This window comes from Eriocheir sinensis, chromosome 12 (genome assembly GCF_024679095.1).
Source record: "Eriocheir sinensis breed Jianghai 21 chromosome 12, ASM2467909v1, whole genome shotgun sequence".
NCBI classification, from domain to species: Eukaryota; Metazoa; Arthropoda; class Malacostraca; order Decapoda; family Varunidae; genus Eriocheir; species Eriocheir sinensis.
The window spans coordinates 22,445,015-22,467,591 of NC_066520.1; the positions used below are offsets into that span (position 1 = coordinate 22,445,015).

Sequence of the window (22,577 nt, forward strand, 5' to 3'; positions counted from 1 at the left end):
TTTTGTAAATTTCCTTACCGCTGCAATATTTTTCTTAGCAACTAGATCAACACTCTCTCTCTCTCTCTCTCTCTCTCTCTCTCTCTCTCTCTCTCTCTCTCTCTCTCTCTCTCTCTCTCTCTCTCTCTCTCTCTCTCTCCGTCCTCGCCGTCAGTAGCGCTCCCCGGTTCCAGGTTGTGTCATGAGCACCACGGACGTTATAACCTCAATTTCGCGGGATGCAGTTTGAGAGACTATCCTTTTTTCTTTCATAACCACTATGCAAACATTTTAAAGCCAGCTCCCAGCGAGCCAAACTCCGTCCAGCATTATCGCATCACTGTCACTCACCATCACTTAAGTTGAGAGAGAAAGGGAGAGAGAGGGAGGGAGAGAGACAGTGATGGTTTAGGTCGGCGGGTGAGGAAGGCCTTAGATTGACACTTTCCACACTTTATCAAAACTGGCGCTTTCGTTTCACCGCAATCTGTAGCTAACGCAAACGACTATCCGCGAGAGTAAGAGGGAGGGAGGGAGAGAGAGAGAGAGAGAGAGAGGGGAGAGAAGGGAGCGAGAGAGGGGAGCGGAGGGAGAGAGAGAGAGTGGCTTTCATATGCTATCAACCCGCTCGTGAAAAAAGGATATAAAGATGAAGATAAAGCTCTGTCTCTCTCTCAGTGAATGTCGGTCACTTAAAACTGCATTCTTTTTTATATCTCTCTTTGTTATAGTTTCATTGCCGCTAAAAAAGAAGAAAGGAGACTGTCTGCCACATTTTTTTTCTCTTACGTCAAGTCTAAAACGTCAAGCATCTCCTCCGTTTTCTATGCCTTTTCTTTGATGGCAGACTACAAGACGCTGCTGAGATGGAAGGAGGGATCGTTTCTACTTAAATATCGGACATTGACGCCCCAAGTGCAAGACGAAGGAAGACAGATGCAGAAAAGAACAGAATAAGGATAAAAGAAAATAGGGAGGGAGTGATCGCTTCCCTAGAGGTGTTCAGACTCGATAGTGACTGGTTAAATAGGATTGCGTGAAAGAAATGAGTGACTATACGGAGAATCAGGACTTGTATGTGTTATTAGGTCTTGGTGATAAAGGTGTTAAGTGACAGGTAAAGACAGCGTTGTGTTCTATCCTCTTCACAAACTCAAACGCGCATTCCCCCACATATACACAAGTCACACTATGGTTTATCTTGGGTTAGGGCTGTCTTTACCCCCCCCCCACACACACACACACAAGCACACACATACACAAGTCTCCCCACGATGTTTAAACGCGCACACTCGCACATATACAAAAGTCACACTATGGTTTTCTTGCATTAGGGATCTCTCTCCTTACGCACACACAAGCACACACACACACATACGCAAGTCTCCCTACGATGTATCTAGCAACAGAACTCCGAATAAAAGTTGATAAAGTCCAAACAGTAAAGCAGAACCCGTCGGAATAAAACACTAATCATCAGCGCACCAAAATACTAACTAATCTGCCCTCGAAAAAGTTTGAAATCACGGCCGTCACTGGAACGTGGGCTGGTTTGGAAAGCTGGGATTTATTTTTTACCAGAATTTGAAGAGTGCGATGTATTTGACAAGGAGTGAGGCTCGAGTACTACGGGATATTAGAGACAGAATCAGTTGTGCTAATAATTAAATAAAGTTACAAGAGAACGCAAAATCGGTAGCCTTCCCTCTGGCTACTTCCCTCTGATGTTAAAGTCTTGTCTCGATAAAGTACTAATAAATAAAGGGGAGACTAATAAATGCTAGTGGCAACGACAAAAGCCTGATAAATAGATGACTCATAATATAGTGACCTTATTTTTGCCGATGATGCAGTAATCCTCGCGGAGGCGGATTCTTCATGTGTTCTGGGCCAAGATCAAGGTACATGTGTTCAGACGCTTGCAAGATGAAACAGTGCAGTCTGTTCATGCGTCTAGCGCGGACATTGAGGTCTTGGAATATTTTACATACCTTGGTTGCGTATTTCAGAACAACAGTGAGTCTCGCCAGGAAGTCTTACGGCGGATTGGGTTGGCCCGCGGTGTTATGCTTGATAAAACTGGGACATCTTAGTAGCCGACTGTCCGCTAACTGAGCTCTTACATCCTTACATATCTCAGTATATCTTACGTTGCGCAAAGAAACAAAAAGAGCATGGAAAGATAAGCGGCTCGGGGAAGGGAGGGAAAAGGGGAGAGCGAGGGAAAGAAAAAGAGAGAGAGGGAAAGGAAAATACAAGCAGGGAAGTCAACGGTTTAGAGGATCAGAAGAAGAGGCAGGACGAGGAGGAAGAAGTGGGGAAAAATAAAATAGAAAGTTATGGGAAAGGGAAAAAAATGATATATATGCAATTTGTCGAACTCGGCGCGCAGACAGGAATACAAATGGAAGGAGAGAAGAAGAGGAAGGAAAGGAAGGAAGGAAGGAAGGAAGGAAGAAACGAAGGGAAAGTAAACGAAGGAAATATTTGAAGACTCAGACGACGTATTTTACTGAAGGCTGAAGTGTAAAAAAGACATTCGATCATGCAGGTGAGAGACAGACAGCAAGACAGATGGGATGGAAACAGGAAACAGAAGAGGAAGAGGAGGAGGAGGAGGAGGACGAAGTGAAGAAGTAGGAGATGGAGGAGGAGCAAGAGGAAGATGATGAAAGAAAATAAAAAGGAACATAAAAAAGGAAACAAAAATAAAGAAAAAGGAAAAAGGAAAGAAAACGACTGGCAAGGAAAGATAAAAAGGAAGAGAACGGAGAGAAAGAAAGAAAAACAAAAGTAACTAAGACAAGAGCAGAATACAGGCCTTTTTAGCGATCCCAAACGACTTGTATCAGTAAACAAAGAGAGATACAAACTGCTGGAAAAATCAAACAGCGGACGGGAAGGCAAGGCAAGGAGGCGGAGAGACAGACGAACAGGGACGCAGACAGACAGAAAGCAAAACAGACAGACAGACAGGGAGGCAAGGAGGCGGAGAGGCAGGCAAACTGGGACGCAGACAGAATACAGAAAGCAAAACAGACAGGCAGACAGGGAGGCAAGGAGGCGGAGGGACAGACAAACAGGGACGCAGACAGAATACAGAAAGCAAAACAGACAGACAGACAGGGAGGCAAGGAGGCGGAGAGACAGACAAACAGGGACGCAGACAGACATACAGAAAGCGAAACAGACAAACAGGCGTGGAAAAAGGTAGTCATTCAGAAAGGGAAACAGACAGACAGACATGGAAATAGATAGGGCTGCAGAGAGGGACGCGTAGAAGAGACGAACAGACAGAGACAGACATACTGACAGAAAGACAGACATATAGACAGACATATCAAGAGGTAGGTATGCAGGAATGAAAACAAAGAACAGACAGAGAGACAATAATGCAAGCAAGCCAATAGGGAAAGAAAAAGATAGACAGACAGAGACATAAACAGACAGACAGACGGACAGGGGGAAGGTAGCGGAGTAGAAATGCAAGATGGAATGCGAATATTAGATAGACAGAGATAATGATGAATACAAATCGTTATGGAAAGAGAGAGACAGCCAGAGATAGACAGAGGAAGATATAGAGAGGTAGACAGGTAGAGGGGAGGCGGGGAGGCAGGTAGGAAGGGAGGTCCAGCCATGCACTCCCGGCTTCACCAAACACCGCTTCCCGCCCGCCACTCAGCGAACTAAACGAGGCAAACTTCGATGACGTGTTACCGCTTTTCCTCCTCCTCCTCCTCCTCCTCCTTTTCCTCCTCCTCCTCTACCTGATGCTTCTCCTCCCCACCTCTCTTTTCGTTCTCCTCGTCCTCGTCCCCGCGGTTATTAAAAGAGCTTAAACAACAAATACTTCAGCCACTCACTAACATATTCAACCAGTCTGTTCAATTGAAAAAGGTCCCGGAAGACTGGAAGATGGCGAACGTAACACCAATTTTCAAAAAGGGAGACAAAAGCGTTGCATTAAACTACAGGCCCATAAGTTTGACATCAGTGGCAGGAAAAATACTCGAAAAGATTATTAGAGACAAACTTGTTAAGTTTCTAGAAGACAATAATGTAATCTCCGACACCCAGCATGGCTTCAGAAACAAGCGCTCCTGCCTAACGAATTTATTAGACTTCTTCCAAGGTATATATAAGAACTGGGATGCCCACATCCCCAGTGATGTTATATACCTGGACTTTCAGAAAGCCTTCGACAAAGTACCGCACGAGAGACTCCTTAAGAAACTGCACTGGCATTGGAGCCAATCTGATCGCGTGGATAAGAGATTGGCTCACCGACAGAAAACAACGAGTACTACTCAACGGACAGCCTTCCGATTGGCTTCCAGTCACTAGTGGAGTGCCTCAAGGGTCAGTGCTGGGACCCATTCTCTTCATCATATATATCAACGACCTCGAAGCAGGACTGAAATCCACAATATCGAAATTTGCTGATGACACTAAGGTGGGGGGAAAGGCCCTCACAAAGACCGACTGCGAAATCATTCAGAAAGACCTCAATCACATTATCGAATCGTCGGAAAATGGCAAATGTCTTTTAATGTTGACAAATGCAAAGTCATGCACATTGGGTCCAGAAATAGTAACCACACATACATCATGAATGGGAGACCTCTGCAAGCGATGCAGGAGGAAAAGGATCTTGGAGTCACTATCAGCAGTGACCTGAAACACGCGAATCACTGTAAAAAAGCATACAACAAAGCCAACACTATGCTCGGGTTCATAGCGAGGAACTTCGAGTGTAAAACGCCAGACGTGATGCTATCCTTGTATAATTCCATGGTAAGACCGCACCTCGAGTATGCAGTACAGTTCTGGTCTCCTAATTACAGAAAGGACATTGATTTACTGGAAAGGATTCAGCGACGCGCCACGAAAATGATACCAACCTTAAGGGCTCAACCGTACGAGGAACGACTCAAGCGACTCAATCTCTTTACATTAGAGAAAAGACGCCTACGAGGAGATATGATTCAAGTCTTCAAGTATCTGAAAAAATTCAATAACGTCGATTACTCCAATTTCTTTGAATTGCAAACCAACCTAAGAACTAGAAATAACGGTTTACCCATTCAGTCTAAGCGATGTAACACAGACATCGGAAGGAGTTTCTTTTCAAACCGAATCATCCGTCACTGGAACAATCTTCCTTCAGAAGTAGTAAATGCGAATACTATCAACTCCTTCAAATATAGAATCGACCGTCACTTCGCTGCGTCGGGAGTAAACTGAATATTGAGTTGCTTTCATCTGCTCCTCAATATCGAGGTGCTTTCATCTAGTCGAGGTGCTTTCATCTGCTCCCCAGGCCCCAGGCTGTCGAGCAGATTAAATCACCAAAGCGGGCAACCTCGTAATGAGCCAATAGGCTTTCTGTTGCCTGCGTTTCCATGTTTCCATGTTTCCTCTTCTCATTCTCCTCTTCTGTCCTTTCCTTGCCTCATCTCCCTTCACTTTTCTCTCCTCCTCCTTCTCTTCTTTTTATTCCTCCTCGTCTATGTCCTCCCTCTCTTCGTCCTTGTCCTCGTCCTCCTCCTCCTTCTCCGCGTTCTAGTTCTCGTCCTCCTCTTCCTTCTCCTCCTCTCTCTTCCTGTCTCAGTTAATCCCACAAACTTTGGTGATGCTGTTTACTGTCCGAAGTTGAGTGCCCGTCCGTTTGCCTGATGGGTCAAAGAGCTTGCATGACACCCCGCCCTGACCCTCGCGAAGCTCCCACACGCCTCCTCGGCACCCTAGACTCTCCTGATAAGTGTAGAGAGCATTGGTGAATCTCAGAACCTCTTAGAAATACGTGAAGGTGTTTGAATAGGTGTAGGATTCTTTTAAAATGCTTGATCCTCCTTATATTAGTTGTGGAAGCGTCTCTACAGATCGTCACTTGTTTGTCTCCATTATTAGTAAAGCTGGAGGCACCGTGTTCACTAATGTACACCTTATGGACACGTGGGATTTAATGTAATGTCTCTTTCTCTCTATTTCTCTTTCGTTTCTCTGCTATTCCTTTTCCGTACTTCTTTCTCTTCTCTGTCCGTCTCCTCCTTATCCTCCTATCGCAGAGCCACCTGATAGAGACATGAAAATCAATATAATGTCTCTTTCTTTCTCTGTCTCCCTCTCTTTCGTTTCCTACCTCCACCTAGCCTTCCTTCGTACCTCCTCTTCCTTCACCTGGTTCCTCTCCCTCTTAACTAACCTCCTTCCGTAGAACCAACTGACGGTAACATGATAAAGGCAACGTTTGGGGCATATACAATGAAGCTGCGCGTAGGCTCTGTGCTCATATCCCTCAATCGGTCCTCCGTAACCTCCTCCCCCAGAACGACAGCCTCTCCGTCGCCGAGCTGAGCCGCTACAGCTTCCCGGCGCTGCAAGAGATCACGGAACACCTGCTTGTGTACCGCGTGGCCAGCCTCACCTCCCTCGGCAGGCTCTTCCCCAACCTGGCCGTCATAAGGTGAGCTCCAACTACCTGGCAATACCGTATCTCTCTCGCTCTTTACCTGCCTTCACACCTGTCTCCTATTATGATCGCTCTCTTTCCCATTCTGGTTGCCATAAGGTGAGATTCAACTACCTGCCATCTGGTGCTAACTCTCCCTCTCACTCTCTTCTTGCTTCCTTAATACCTGTCTTTTATTATGATGTCTCTTTTATTTCTTCTTCTCTTTTGATTCCGGTAGTCACTGGTGCTGCCTCTTGTCTGTCTGTCTGTCTGTCTCTGTCTGTTTCTGTCTTCATCTTTTTGTCTCCTCTTCTTCCTCTCTTCCCATGTATCCTTATTTCCATGTCTCTCTTTTTCGCGCCCTCAGGTTTTAATTTCAGCTTCTATCGGGTTAATCTCTTTCTGTTTACTCCTCCTCCTCCTCCTCCTCTTCTTCTCCCTCCTCCCTTTTCCACCTGCTCAGCCTTTAAATTTTTCTCCTTTTCACTCACCTCCTTCTCTCGGTACTCCTCCCCCTTCTTTCCTCCTCCTCCTCTGCTCACGTCTCCGTATCTCGGATATTTCCGCTCACAACCTGGAAAGAAGAGTTATAATTAGGTATCATAGATTACTTGTTACGCTTAATCAATAATTACCTCCTCCTCCTCATACTATTTTTCTTCTATGCAGTGTCATATTAGAATCTACTAATGCTCTCTCACATTCTTTTTTTCTCTCGCACACACAGAGGGGAGATGCTCTTCTACAACTACGCCCTCGTCATCTACGACAACGAGAACCTGGAGGAAGTCGGCCTGTCCTCGCTCACGTCCATACTCAGAGGTCAGTGTGAATACAGACGCCGGAGGGGGCACACGTAAGCCTCTGTGTGGCCTTATGTATCTGTTACACAAAGTCGTTATAAGTACGAGGGTCGCAAAACACTACATTACAACCTGTTAGCATGTTAGGTTTCGCTTATTCAGTCTGCGAAACCAACAGAGAGTGGCAGTTAAAAGATTGCCTCAGTATTATAAATTGATTAAAGTCTTCTGCTGGCTGACCATTAGTGCCCAAGCAACAAGCAATCAGGATCGTTAAACACAGCATTAATAGCTCCTGGCATGCTAGGTCTCTCTTATTCACTCTGCAAAATAAAAAGTCGCAGTTAAAAGGTTGCTTCATTATTAAAAATTGATTAAACTTCTGTGCTGTCTGCCTAAATAACAAACAATCAAGGTCGTAGAGCACCGCATTACTACCTCCTGGCATGTTAGGTTCCTCTTATTCAGTCTACGGAACAGAGTGGCAGCTAAAAGGTTGCTTCAGTATTAAAAAATGATTAGACATTGCTTCTGGCTGCCCATAAATCGGTCAACACAAACTATTAACAAGGTATGCAAATTGTAAAGCACCTGAACCTCTTGGCATGTTAGGTTACTCTTATTCAGTCTGCAAAACAAGAGTCGCTGCTAAAAGGTTGCTTCAGTATTAAAAAAAATGATTCAACTCCTCTGCTGGCGGCCCACACGTCAGTTTCGAATCTAATCACAGAATATTCTCTTTCGGGAGCATCACTCGGCGCCGCTGTGCACACGTTTATTACTCTCCGGCGGGGACGGCGCGATTATGTGTAGTTTTGCCACCAATTTCCCTACCGTGAGTGAGCGCGCGTGTGACGTCCATGTTTGTCTTTCCTAAACTTTTGCTTTGAAGAGCGAGTGAGCGCATGCGTGTTCCATAAGTTCCCTGGCATGGCTGGGAGCGCGCGTTCATCAGTTCTGTTGACTTGGCGTTTTCCGCGAATTACTAAACAAACACGTGTATAATTTTTTTCACTTTATAACACTTGCTGCTCGTTGTTTCGGCGTTTACGTGGCCGGCCTTCAAACGCGTCAACCTGAAGTCTTGTCATGGAACGCTCAGGCTGAAACTTCGACTAAACTCTTCATATTATTTTTTCTTTGTCTCTTTTTCCTTCGCTCAGGCTCGGTGCGGATAGAGAGGAACCCGAAGCTGTGTTACGTAAGAACTATCGACTGGTCTCGCATCACCTCAAGACCGCTCACCGAAAACTACATCAACGTGAGTATGAATGATGCCTCAGTACATTCTCATGACCTACTTTACCCCATTCCTCATACTGTCCAGTTTCCTAATGCAAGATATCCTCTTATGTTCACCTATATTCAACATTTTCTCAACATTTCCACATCTCACTTTACTTATCACTCCCTTTCCTTTCCTTTCCGTCATCCTTTCCTCATTCAGTCCTCAACGATCCTCTGTACCTTATTTTCCCATCAGAGGAACAGACCAGAGGCGGAGTGTCAGTCCTGCCCTGCCGACATGGGGTGCCCCTCCTCTACGCCCTGCGGCCCGGGTGGATGCTGGGGCCCTGGAGCCTGCCAAACCCGTGAGTAGACTCGATGTAACCTCACTCTTCTTTAAGGATGCGAGTGAATAAGGTTTGTATGTGTATCTTGTGGTTACCTAACGGATGACTCTCCACCTTGGGGAGGTGGTGGGTGAGTCGTCAAAGTAACGGCCTCGTGTTCAGGAGGACGCGAGTTCAATCCCCGCCGCCCGCCACCACCCTGGGATTTTTTCAGCCGCCGCCAGTGTGGTAAAAAACTACATCATGTCCAGAAGACCACCTATCAAAGATGGCGCCACTATAAACACTCGCCTGCGCCAGAACGGGCTGGGCCGACCATCAGGACCTACCGGAAAGAAGCCTTGGACCGACCATCAGGATCCACCGGGAAGAAGCCTACCGGCGCAACAGGCTGCAATGTAAAAAAAAAAAAAAAAAAAAAAAAAAAAACCCTGACACCTCTACTACGCACACACACATTTAGCCAAGTCCACGTAAGAATGATTGCCACTCACAGTTTTCCTTCTACGATAACTAATGGATCTTTTATGTATGCTCATCGGCCTTCAGTGTCATCGCTCGCTACGTCTTGTTTCAGTAATGCTTCGCGCCCTTCATTTGTTTCTTATCCATTAGTCACTCGGGCGCGGGTTCGACATTGGTAGTTTAATAGTTTGTTATTGCCGCTGTGCTCTCTGCTGACATAAATTCAGAGTCATCCATGAAGCTATCGCGGACTCTTGAGGACGTGACAATATGGAAAGGATATGAAACACGGGGAGGAAAAGTGAGCGAGACGTTTATAGGTGTAGGGGTGGTCATGAGGTCAATAGCTCTCCCTTTCTCTATTACATATTTCATAAAAGTGTCGGTTTTGTCGGTTTTTGTGACTGACTGTACTTGTAACTCCTTCTGTTTATTGCTTACGCCTAAGGAAACATTCATTTATATTCTCCTTTCTTTCTAGGCGAATACACACCAGCTATTTCGTATCTGTTTCCTTCTCTCCTACGCACCAGTTTTTGAAGGTCTTTCTTTGCCGGGAGGACAGAGGGTTCGGCGAGGCAGTATATATAGTGACAGTGTATGTAGTGGGAGGGAACCGTCTGCCTCCCTCCCGCCCGTCCGTTTGCCCGGCCACCTCTCACACTTCCCTTCACACAGAAAAAAGCAACAACGCAAACTTGGACCCTTTTTCTTCCTCTTTTTATTGTTTCAAAAACAGGAAAAGTTATCGTTTGTTTTTTATTTTATTTTCTGTCTGATTTTTTTGTTTGTTTGTCTAGACGTATGTTTGTACTTGCATAACTTCCATTAATGACATCGATGTTGGACTCCCAGATGGGTGACTAAAGCAGACAACCTTTAATACTGTCAAGAGGCCTCAAAATGCATCGCAAAGGGAATGCCTACGACCAAACTGAGTCGGTGTAGGACGTGTCTGAAGTTCTGTTTAACCGCCCATGAAAGGTAATGTTCCTCCGGTTCACCGTTTCAGTGTGCAGGAAGGAGTGCTTGGGCGGGTGCGTCGCGGGGGAGTGCTGTCACGAGGAGTGTGTCGGCGGCTGTCACGCGCCCGGCGACCCGACGAAGTGCTACGCGTGCAAACACTACTGGGACGAGATGGCGGGCCGCTGCTCCCCGCACTGCCCGCCGCCGAAGATCAAGGTGAGCAGAGGAGTAGAGTGTGTCCGCTAAGTCCCATTAAACAGACTGTATAGAAGCGACAGATGAAGGCAGAATAAAACCACCTATTTCACACAGACCCGAGAAAGAAAATGTCATAAATAGATAATAAATGAAAGACTGACGGGCGTAGAAGAGTATGTCCGCTAGGTCGTAATGAACAGACAGCACAGAAGCGACAGACGAAGGCAGACTAAAACCTACAATTTAATACAGATTCGAAAAAACAAATGTCAAAAATAGAAAGTAAATGAAAGAGTGACGGGCGTAAAATTGCTGCAGGTCTTTTTTCAAACGTCAAATACATTACCATGATTTAGGAAAATGGTAACGGCTTTTTCAGGGACGAGATAGGCGGCTAATTAACGGAAAGCAATTTATGAATCCAAACCTCTCGCGTATTAGTTAATATGACACCATTTACTCAGTTTTCTTTAACGTAATGAAGTTGGATATTAAAACGAACCGAGCACAGTCTTTCTTCCAATGTTTTAGTGGGTATATATGTAAGGAAATGCGTTGTGAAGTTAATATGACACTATTTACTCAGCTTTCTTTAATCATAACGAAGCTGGATGTTAAAACGAACCGAACAGTCTTTATTCCAATGTTTTAGTGTGTATATATGTAAGGAAGTGCTTTGTGAATCCGACGATTGCAATTAATGAATTCCAAGCTTTCGTCTATCAGTTAATATGACATCATTTGCGCATCTTTCTTTAACGTAATCAAGTTGGACATTAAAACGAGAAGAAAAAAAACCTTCCTTCCGAATATAAAATGTAATGTATATATTATAAAGTGTTTTGTGAATGCCCTTCCCTTTCTCCTCATCCTCCCGTCATTTTCACCTTCCCTCATCTTCCCTTCTACCTCACCTCCCCTCTTTCCTTCCCTTCCTTTCAATACAATAAACACACACACTTTTCCTCCTTTAATTCCTTTCCTATCCTTCCCTTCCTCCTGTGCAAGTTTCAAGGGACATTTTTATTTTTTTTATTTTTCTCCTCACGTTCCCTCTCGCTCAGGTGTCAAGCCACAGGTGTGAGGTGGTGTCCGCGTGTCCCCCCGGTCGCGCCCTGCTGCCGGCCACGAGGGAGTGTGTCTGGGACTGTCCCGCCGGTTACTGGAACAAGACTGGCGGCGGGAGAGGGAGTCTGTGTTACCCTTGTGCTGGTACGACTCGTAACTCTCTTGCAGCTGTGTGTGTGAATGTGTGTGTGTGTGTTCTGGTGTGTCTCTTTCTCTCTGGATGACTTTTTATTGTTTTTTATTGTTAGAGCACTTTTTCTTTCTTCCTTTTATTCTTTCTCCATATTTTTCCAGTTTCGGTTGTAGGGAGACTGAACGAACTGGAAAAACAAAACTATTCCATTGTGTTTCACTTGGAGATAAAGAAGACTGCTTGCTGATTGTTTTCGTGGAGTTAGAGCAAGGAGTGTTTGTTGTTTTCGTATTGGTGAATTGCATTAGCGTATCAAACTATATCCCAGCTATCAGATAACCAAATACATTACCTATACGAGAACGATAAGCAGGCAGGTTTATCTACGAGCAAAACAATGAAAAAGTTTGCCTTGGCGAGTTTTACGTCTTCTTGATAACTTACACCCATATTCTTAAACATTTCGAAGCTTACACACCCATATTTAATAAGGGTTTCATCGAGGTTGAGTTGGGTATTTCCATGGGTTGTTTTATGAGCCTAACGATAGTTTGACAATGCTTCTACACCATGAATGTAAAAAGCACTCATGAGAACCCGACTTCCCTCCTTTGTGGCCTTAGAAAATTGTTTGAGAGCCGAAATTGTCAAAGAAAACGGTCCTTCAACTTTAAGAGAAGAACAAACAATTTTTCGGTAATCTATAGGAGGTCAGTGTCTTGTATGTCCCTCTGTGTTCCTTCAGGCGGCTCGCAGGAGTGTCCGCGAAGGTGTCCAGGCACGACCGTCAGCAGCGTGGGTCAGGCACAGAAACTAAAGGGCTGCACGCTGATCGAGGGACAGCTGACGATAGTGACGGGCGGAGGAGGTGAGTAAGGGTGTGTGCTTGTGTGTGTGTGTGTGGGGGGGGGATCTGTCTGTCTGTCTGATGTTTTTTTGTCATTTTTTTTCAGATTTCTTTTTGTTTTTATGAATTTTGTCTACGTTTGCCTCAATAATAAACTTTCTGTACCCATTTCAGGGGAGCACGGCAACTCCCCATTTCCAGAACAACGACTCGGTTTAGCACGACCGTTCTGCGCTAATCTACCGAAGAGAAATTAAGTTTACTCGCACGCACACACTACCAGGGTCAGACTATTTAAAACCAATGAAACCAAGTTGCAACAAAAAAAAAAAACATATAAACTGTATCCCAGTGACGCACATTACTGATTACTAATTACCGTAATGAAATTAATGTAATGGTTAAAAAAATCACTGCGCTACACGGTTAATTATCAAAACATCACATTCCTGCTCTTAATTACATCACTTCGGAACTCATCAACGTAATTCCGTGACTCATTTATTGTGTGAAACTCGTATTTTGACACATGACCGACACATTTTGACACAATATATTTTTGGGGGTCAATTTACGTCTTGATACATCCTAACACATTTTATCTCGTATTTTGGAAAGTATCGGCGCCGCAGTTCGCCTGATGGAAAAGCCTCTGGGGTTTTCATGGAATGTTTTGTGGTCTTAGTGATAGATATACACGGCTTCTGCATCGTGGACTGGGAGAAACACTCTTGAAAACTCGCTTAATCTTTACTGTGGACTTGGGAAGTTGTATAGTGGGAGCCCAATTCGTTTAATAATAGTTCGTAGAAGTTGCTGGTGTTGTCAAGGACTGTTTTGTGATCCTAGTGATAGTTTTACACGACTTCTGCATCATGGACGGGGAAAACAGTCTTGAAAACCAGCTTAATCTTCACTGTGCCTTGGGAAATTGTCGTATAGTGGGAGCCAGATACGTGTAACAATATGGATCTATGTCTCACCTGCGCCAAAGAGTCTGAACGTGACGCTGACGGCCCGGGTGTGAGGATTTACCTGAGTGAGCTATGAGACTTTCTTCCCTTTCTCTTAAATTCGAGCGGCCCGACAAATTTTGAGGTATATCACCTCGCCTCGAATTTACTGAACGATCTTTTCACCTAAAGAGAGACTGTCAGCGTGTGTGTGTGTGTGTGTGTGTGTGTGTGTGTGTGTGTGTGTGTGTGTGTGTGTGTGTGTGTGTGGTTTATATATGTATGTATGTATGTATGTATGTACCCGTTTGTATCTTTGTCTGTCTGTCTGTATGTCTGTATGTATGTATAAATTTGTATGTATGTGTGTATAAGTGTATGCAAGTATGTAAAATTAATAGCGACATTCAAAATTACACAATGCACACGGGAGTAATACAAATATAATGCGTGTTTTTGCTAATTTGTTGCAAAGGCCGAATTGCATTACACTAATATTACACTTCTATTACACGCCGCCAATAAGAGGCTCGCTAATATCCGAACGCTCAGAGCTTCTTTTCATCGTGTTTTCAATATTCTTTTTTTTTTCACGTATTATTCCGGCGGAGGAGAACGCTTTTAGTGGTCAATTTTGTTTTGTACTCGTTAAGCAGAGAACGTGGGCGCTATTCGATTAGCATTCATTGTTTTCTATGAGGCAAAACAGCATTCTTAGTGGTGTCCCCGCGCAGAATACATTTGAGTGCGTGTTCTCGTGTTTAATTCGGGATGTTTTTCAGTGTCCAGAGTTCAAGTTTTTCCAAAGAGAACGCTTCCACTGCATGTTCTTCCGTGATCAGAGTTCTGTGGTGTTAATCTTTCCCTGGACAAAGAACGCTTACATTTCCCAGTGTTCTTTTGCTTTCCTTTGATAGATACAATGCAAAAGGAGGTAAAACAATGGTCAATAGTTTAAACAGTATCACAAAGGTATTATGGACCACGTAAAGGTGTTTCAATCAGAAGTCTATGTTTTTTCGTGAGCATAGGACGTCCTGTAAGAGTCCTCGTGTGTTTCCTTTGGGCAGAGAACGTTCAAAGAGACAGAGAGGAGTCTGACTAGTATCACAAAGGTTAATTAAAGGTGCTTCGACCTGATGTGTTTTCTTCGGCATTGGGCGGTTAGTGAGAGCTCTCGTGTGTTTCCCTTCGGCAGAGAACGTTCAGAGGGAGCTGGAGGAGAGCCTGAGAAGCATCACGGAGGTTCAGAACTTTGTGAAGGTATTCCGCTCCAACCTCACGTCCTTGGCCTTCCTCTCCTCCCTCACACGCGTCGGCGGCAACGAGCGGCACTACAGCGAGTAAGGCGCCGTAAAGTTTGTTGTTAATGCCTCCTTGCTCCTTGTCTCTTCTCCTTTCTTTCATTTTTCTTTATTTTTTCTTTCTTGCTCTCTGTCTGTTTTCCTTTCTTTCTGTCTTTTTTTCTTTACTTTCTTGTCTTTCTTTATTTCCTGTTCCTGTCTTTTCCATCCTTCCTTTTTTCCTTTCTTTCTTTCTTTCTTTCTTTCTTTCTTTCTTTCTTTCTTTCTTTCTTCCTTCCTCTCTTTCTTGTTTCCTGTCACTTTTCCTTCTTTCTCTCTCTCTCTCTCTCTCTCTCTCTCTCTCTCTCTCTCTCTCTCTCTCTCTCTCTCTCTCTCTCTCTCTCTCTCTCTCTCTCTCTCTCTGTCAAGCTCTCTGTCTAGCTCTCTGTTTCTCTTTCTTTAGCTCCGTCTCACTCTAAATCCCTTCAGTAAGTCCCTCACCCTTTATTGAAGTTTATTGCCTATTCCTCCTTTATCATGTGTCCTGCGGCTGTCCTTCCTTCCCCTGCCTCCTTCTCCTCCTCTTCCTCCTTCTCCCTCATTCCTTACGCCGCCCTCACTCACTCCTGCTTCTGACGCTTTGATCGCTCCTACCCATAGTATACCCGTCCTTTATATCGCCCTTCCCTTCATCCTTTTCTCCTCTTTGCCTCACGTTTCTATTTGGCTTCGTATAATACTAAACTAACTTTCCTCGTCGTTAAAGTTCCTCTTGGTCTTCTCCTCCCCCGCCAGTTACTCGCTCGTGATCGTCGACAACTCAAACCTTCAGGAGCTGTGGGACGCGTCAGGCCTGAAGATCGCGCAGGGCAAGATCATGGTGCATAACAACCCTAAGCTGTGTCTCCACCGCGTCCACACTCTGGCCAACCAAACAGGCCTCACCGAACTCTCTGAGACCGACGTGAGCCCGACTTCCAACGGAGATAAAGTTCCCTGTGAGTGTTTGCCTTGAGTAGGTGTGAGCTGTTTGAGGAAGAGGCTGGACAGGCTGGAGAGAGTGATACAAGGGAGTGGACGGAGCACTGAACGGAAAGAGCTGGACAGAGTAAGAGACAGAGACGAAGACTGGAAGGAGAGAAAGGAAAGAGAGTTGCAAGGATAGAGATGAGGAGAGTCGAGGAGTGGACAGAACAAAGAGGAATAGATGTAGGGATAGACAGAGGAGGAAAGAGTGAAGGAAGGAGAGGATAGAGGAAATGGAGAGAGCTAGAACGGGTGCAGAAGAGAATGAGGGAAGAAGTGGAAAGATAGAACGAGAATAAAGAGGTGTGAGAAGTGGATTTGAATGAACGTTTTGAGTGGAGACGTGACGAATGTGGATTTAGTGGAAGTTTATGGATACTAAGTGGATGATGGATTTGCGATGGTTAGCAATGGTGGATAAATGATGATTGAATGTAGTGGAAAGGAAGGAATAATAGAATGTGAAAAAAGAACACAAGATGGATTGAGGTAAGGCTATGGTATCTCTCTCTCTCTCTGTCTATCTTTCTTTCTCTCTCTCTCAGGCAACATCACACATCTGCAAGCCAACGTCAGCACCTCGCCGCTCTACGGGACTCTGACGGTGAGGGTGAAGACGGCTCAGCTTCCCGGCGTGAGCGTGTACTACGTGAGTTACATGAAGACAGACGCCAACATCTCCTTGTATGACAGCGACCAGCCGTGCAGCGAGCAAGGGTGAGGCAGTGCGGTGGTTCTTTCTTGACCTTCCTTCGGCGTAAACTTAATAAAAACGTTTTCAGTATTTATAAAGGAGAGAATGATGTACGAATGTTTCTTCCTTCATAATAGTAATGTGCTTCTGTTGCTGCTAATGATGGAGATATGATGAAGATGATAATGATGCTGTAGATGGTAATGACGAGGCGTTCCTTTTTCTTCTCTCTTGTAGATGGGCGACGATGGAGATGTCAATAGTGAACGACACCAAAGACGAAGCAGAAGAAGGCGAAGGAGGAGGAGGAGGAGAAGTAGAAGACGAGGACGACGAAGGAGATACAACACACTATGACTTCGAGGGCTTTAGCAGAGGAACTAAAAAAGGACGCGGAGGAGGAGGAAGAGCACGCCGAAGACACGAGGAAGGAAGAAGAGCAAGAATACGAGAGGGGAGAAGAGGGAGGAGAACACTGTGGAATAGGGACGTTATTTCAGGGACTTTGGTGAACCTGGAACCAAACACTCGCTACGCTGTGTTCGTGAAGACCGTCTCCTTGGACTCGAGTACCCGTGGAGCGCAGTCTGAGGTCATGTACGCCACTACGAGTCCTTACAGTAAGTGATGGATAGTTGTAGTAGTAGTGGTTGTAGTAGTAGCAGCAGCAGTAGTAGTAGTAGTAGTAGTAGAAGTAGCTTGATTCTCTAGGTCTTCTTCCTTTTTCTTTTCCTGATTCTTTCTTCTTCTTAATCTTCTTCCTTTCTCTGTTCCTTGATCTGCTCCTCATTCACTTCTTCCTTCCTTTCTTTCCCTCCTTCATCTCTCGCTGCCTTCCCGCCGCCCCTCTTCCTTCTCCTCTCTCTCAGTTCCTCTTCTTCCTTTACTCGTATATCCCGTTTCTGTTTGTGTTTGTCTGGCTATCTATCTGTCAGTCTGCCTATCTATCTGTGTCTCTTGTCGACTTGTTTCCTTTCATCGGTCCATCCCAATTATGTCTGTCACTTAGAAACACCATTCTTTCTTTCCTTTTAGTGCCCCCTGTAATCCATCTATCACTGTCCCTATTCTAGATTCCCGTTTTCTCATTTTCCACCCATTAAATACACACACTTACACGCACACACAAACACACACACTTGAAACTCCTGCCGTCACGAAAAAAAAAAACAAGCCGTGATTTTCAATACAAAAGACGGAAGCTTCAAAGTTGAGGGAAAATGGTTCCGAGAGACATCGCGCCCGCGGCTCTTTGTCCCTCACGAGAACACAATAGCCCCGTATGATGCGATGAAAGCGAGTGACGGAAGGTGGATTGCGTGACAGGCATGGAACGGGACTAGACAAAGCAAAGAGAGGCAAAGCGAGGCGAGGGGAGCGCATGAAACTCAACCCTCAAGACCGTACGCAATTTCAGTATCATTGGAAAGAAGAGAACTTGGAAAAAAAATCATGTTTGGCAATGTAGGCGCAGCGTTGCTTGATATGGGACGAGATGAAAGACAAGGAAACAGACGGGCAAGGGTATACAACTCAACACTCGAGACTCCAAAGCAATTCATTATCATAGAAGGGAAAAAAACTCGTCTTCGGTAATGTAGGCGCGGCGTTGAGAAACATAGGGCGGCGGGAAGGCAAGGCAAAGGACAGTAAAGGAACAGACAGGCAGACAACTCAACACTCAAGACTCCAAACCAATTCAGCATTATTAAAAGGAAGGGAGGAAGGGAAAAATCATCTTCGGCAATGTAGGCGCTGCGTTGCGAGACATAGAACTATGGGAAGGCGAGAGAAGGGACAAGCAACAGACAGACAAGCAAGAGACAGACAAGCGGCCAACTCAACACTCGAGACTCCAAACCAATTCAGTATCATTGCGAGGGAAGGTAAAAACCAGGCCAGGCACATAAGGAGTAATGGATCAGGCGCGGCGGACGAGGGGGCTGCAGTAATAGCTCCTGCCCTTTTTTTACGGCCAAGGTCGCGCGGGAGAAGAAAAATCGTTGGCTCTATAAGGATTCCGAGGCCCTAGAAAGAGGGTTTATTTTGATGTGTTTTCATGGGAGGGGAAGTGAAAAACCTGAAGCCAAGATGAAGGAGGACATGATAGATTGGTGTTTGTTTTTCCTTAAGCGTTTCTGAGCATCTCGCTGAAGTTTGGGAATACGTTTTTATACAGTTTTCCCGGTTAGAGGAATTCTGTATATTTCGTAAGGGCAGTATTTAAGGGGAGGCAATCTGCAACTCTGGAATGACGCCAGACAGATGGATGGATTGATAGAGGGAAGGAGGGAAGCGTGTCAAACTGAAGGGCAAGACGAGGTAGAAAAATGTTCGTTTGCTCCATAAGGCTTCGGCGTCCTGCTGAGGGGAACAACACGAGATCGAGTTTGATTAGTTTAGAAGGAAAAGCTGCTGTGTTGGATTTAGGAAAGACACGCACACAGACACACACACGCACACATACACGCCCCTCCTCCCTCCCACACGCACAGCCAATACCATCGATACATTCATATTCCTTTAGGTGAAGAGAAAATTCGAAGAGAAGGGTGAGAGAGAAAGTTGGAAACGTGAAAGAAAGTAGGGGAAAGTCTATCGGCATTCACTTACACAGAGGAACCTGCAAAACACACTCTTTTTTTCTCTTCATTTTTTTGAAGAGAAGAGACTGAAAAGAAGGTCGAAGAAGATAAAGATAGAAAAGTAAAAGAAAGGAGGGCAGGGACGGTTTATATTTAACAAGAATAATAACGAATCAGGTGAAAAAACGCAAGAACGACGAACACTAGAAAAACAAAACAAAACCCATATGCTTAAATTTACATCCAGAACAAAGAGAGAAAACGGCGATATTGTGTTTGTTTTTCATTGTCCCAAAAAAGAGAGAGAGAAGAGAGAGAGAGAGAGAGAGAGAGAGAGAGAGAGAGAGAGAGAGAGAGAGAGAGAGAGAGAGAGAGAGAGAGAGAGAGAGAGAGAGAGAGAGAGAGAGACAGAGAGAGAGAGAGAGAGAGAGAGAGAGAGAGAGAGAGAGAGAGAGAGAGAGAGAGAGAGAGAGAGAGAGAGAGAGAGAGAGAGAGAGAGAGAGAGAGAGAGAGAGAGAGAGAGAGAGAGAGAGAGAGAGAGAGAGAGAGAGAGAGAGAGAGAGAGAGAGAGAGAGAGAGAGAGAGAGAGAGAGAGAGAGAGGGAGAGAAGACCCACTAAATACCCTGAACTACTCTCTGAAAACCCACACGTAGACACCCAAGCGATACTGTATCTGTCTTCAACTGCCCTGGAGAGAGAAAGGGGAGAGAAGAGAGAAAAGACCCACTAAATATCCTAAACTACCCTCTGAAAACCCCCACGTAGACAGCCAAACAGAACATAAGCAGCGGAACACGGGTACTCGCCTCCGTTTATTCCCTCCCTTGCCTCCACGCCACGTAACACTCGGGCAGGAAACACCGAAATAAACATGTGATTGCTGTCCATTTTTACCGCGGCCTCGCGAGTACACAGAAAATAGTTCACGACATAATTGGGTTAACGATTTCTCGATTCAGGACAAAATAAACGGTAAACGAGAGTGAGAGTGAGTGTGAGAGTGAGAGTGAGTGAGAGCGAGAGAGAAATCTAAGGGGAAACATACCCAGAGTTAGTGAAATATTACGCGCAATCTCCGTAGACTTTATTTAGCGCCACCCGTAGCGAAATTTTTGAGATGCATAGATAGATACATCCATTGATAGATAGATAGATAGATAGATAGATAGATAGATAGATAGACAGATAGAATAAACATTTGGTTCTATGTATAAAGCAAAAAAGCAGACGTCAACGAAGAACGAATCATAGCATCACCAAAATTCGTGCGTGCAAGTGAAGTTGATTGAAGAAAAGGAAAAGTCTTCAAGTATAGGAACCAATAGGAACAGAGGAGTGTTTCGAGGACATCACCAGTTAAGGAAAGAAGAGAAAAGAAAGTTCCCCACTCAAACCCTTCCCGAAATGAAGCCACTCCGAACAACACGGGAAAAGACCGACATGTGAATTAAGGAGCCAATGTGAGGCGCCGTCTGGTGGGGAAACCTTGCACTCAGACTCTCTCGAAATCAAGTCCAGTGAAGACGAAAGAGACTGATGGATGTATACAACGAGACGACTCATTCCTAGGCGCCAGTGTTGAGGTAGGAGACAAGAAACAAGACGCCTTCGACATAAAGAAAAAGCCTCTGGAAATGAGATCGTGTTGCTAGAAGAAAAAGTAAGGAAAGAAGACGTTACAAGAGAAAGGAAAGGGAAGAAAGTAAGCAAGCAAATAGGCAAGCAAGAAAGGGAGGAAGAAAAGAAGGAAGGATGAGAGGAAGGAATATATAAATGAGACTGATGGAAGAAGAGGAGGAATCGAGGAGCTTCCAATACGTTTTGCGAGCCTAAGAAGAAAAAGAAAAACATTCAGAATAAAACTTCTGGACACTGGACATAAAAAACCCTTTGGAAATAGTCATGTTGGAAGAGAAGACTGATCAAAGAAATAAAAAGAAGAATCGAGGAGCTTACCAATATGTTTTGCGAACCTTAGAAGAAAAAACACATTCTGGAAGAGGAAAAAACTTGAGAGAGAAACACAAGGAGGTAGAGTTCCAATCGTCTGTTTTTCTCTCGAGTGCAAAAACGGATGCCCTCCGAGTCCTCGTCTTCTTTCTTCTGTCTTCTTCGTCTCTTGGCTGGCTGGCGTCTGCTGAAGAAAGATTTTTGAAAAGGAAACTGTAAGAAGAGATAAGAGGAAGTGAGAAGGGCAGCGACGGAGGCAGCGGCGGCGACTCGAGGTCATCTGTCCATCTCGTCTTGGTTCAATGTGCTATTTGAGAGGCGGAGGGAAGTCTGTCTTTTGCCTGAAGGGTTGGACGCCGCGGCTCCGTCAACATGAGCGAGAGGATAAAAGGGAAGGCAGAAGGAGCGTAATGGCAGAAGTTGTGCAGAGACACCGCCATGTAAGACGTCAGGAAGATTTAGGAGGGAGGGAAAGGGACCATCCGCCTCTCCTTCGTCTGTCCTACGATTGGGTCCCTTCGTCGTTTTACTTGATTCTCTTCGACTTTTATTTCTTTTCTTTAGTTTTGGCATTTGTGTTTTCCTTCTTCTTCTTCCTCTCTTGTTCTTTTCCGACATCACGTAAATTCTTTTTCGTTTTCCTGAGTTTTCAAGGTCTCTTTGCTTTCTCGACTCCTTCTTCACCGTCTTCAACCCTCAAACGCTTCCTTTCCTATCTCCTTTCTCCTCTTCTCCCTCTTCCTCTTCCTCTTCCCCTTCTTTCCTCCCTTTCTCCTCTCTTTCTCCTCACAACACAACTGTCTCACTCCCGTATACACGTAAACAATACAGGATCGCCTACCACTTGTATCTTCGGCAGTAACCACAAAAGCGATCCGATGCGCCGAGGAAAATAAAAGACGCACGAAAGGGAAAGAGACAGAGAATCAGAAACGCCAATATTACGAGAGGAGAGAAGAGAGAAAGAAAAGTGTAAGGGAGATAAAAGTTTGAAGTCTGCAAAAATAATGTGAAAAAAAGGAAAGGGAACGGAAGAGGCTGGTTGGCTGGTTGACAGTAAAGAGGAAGTATGGAGAGAGAGAAAATGAAGAAAAGAGAAATAGGGAAGGGAAAATGAGAGAAGAGGAGAATGGTGGTGAAATGGAGATTGAAATGAAAAGAGGAATGGCAAAAAAGAAAGAAAGGAAGGAAGAAAACAAGCGAGGAAAGAAGAAACGAAAGAAAGGATGAATGAATGAATGAACGAAGGAAGGATGGAAGGAAGGGAGGATGGAGGAAAGGAAGGAAGGAATGAAAAGAGAGAGAAAGAAAGAAGGAAGGAAGCGACCAAGAAAGCAAGAAAGGAATGAATGAAGGAAGGAATTAATGAGGAAAGAAGTAAGAAAGCGACGAAGGAAGAGAGAAAATATGAAAACATGGAAGGTAGGAGAGAAAGAAGGAAGAAAGGAAGGAAGGAAAAAAACAAGCATGGAAAGAAATGACGAAAGAATGAAGAAAAGAAAGAAAGAAAGAAAGAAAGAAAAAAAGAAAGAAGGAAGGAAGGAAGGAAGGCCCTTAATACTGCACAAAGAAAATGATCGAGTAAGCAATTTTCT

At 44.8% G+C, this 22,577-nt stretch overlaps 1 protein-coding gene and 1 long non-coding RNA gene across 6 annotated transcripts in view; one reads left to right on the forward strand and one right to left on the reverse strand.

The window, feature by feature from the left end:
- LOC126997645 (uncharacterized) overlaps positions 1-22,577 on the reverse strand; it is a 155,018-nt gene that overhangs the window by 75,153 nt on the left and 57,288 nt on the right. For all 5 annotated transcript variants that reach the window (XR_007752234.1, XR_007752235.1, XR_007752233.1 and 2 more), the window contains exon 3: positions 6,928-7,010. This is a non-coding gene — a long non-coding RNA (uncharacterized LOC126997645). The remainder of the gene's footprint in view (positions 1-6,927; positions 7,011-22,577) is intronic.
- Positions 1-22,577, forward strand: part of LOC126997641 (insulin-like peptide receptor) — a 56,007-nt gene that overhangs the window by 3,778 nt on the left and 29,652 nt on the right. Inside the window, exons 3-13 of the mRNA XM_050858856.1 lie at positions 6,312-6,448; positions 7,164-7,258; positions 8,403-8,500; positions 8,723-8,831; positions 10,291-10,460; positions 11,507-11,654; positions 12,389-12,511; positions 14,642-14,786; positions 15,522-15,724; positions 16,298-16,469; positions 16,684-17,066. Of these exons, the coding sequence (XP_050714813.1) occupies positions 6,312-6,448; positions 7,164-7,258; positions 8,403-8,500; positions 8,723-8,831; positions 10,291-10,460; positions 11,507-11,654; positions 12,389-12,511; positions 14,642-14,786; positions 15,522-15,724; positions 16,298-16,469; positions 16,684-17,066 (1,783 nt within the window). The remainder of the gene's footprint in view (positions 1-6,311; positions 6,449-7,163; positions 7,259-8,402; positions 8,501-8,722; positions 8,832-10,290; positions 10,461-11,506; positions 11,655-12,388; positions 12,512-14,641; positions 14,787-15,521; positions 15,725-16,297; positions 16,470-16,683; positions 17,067-22,577) is intronic.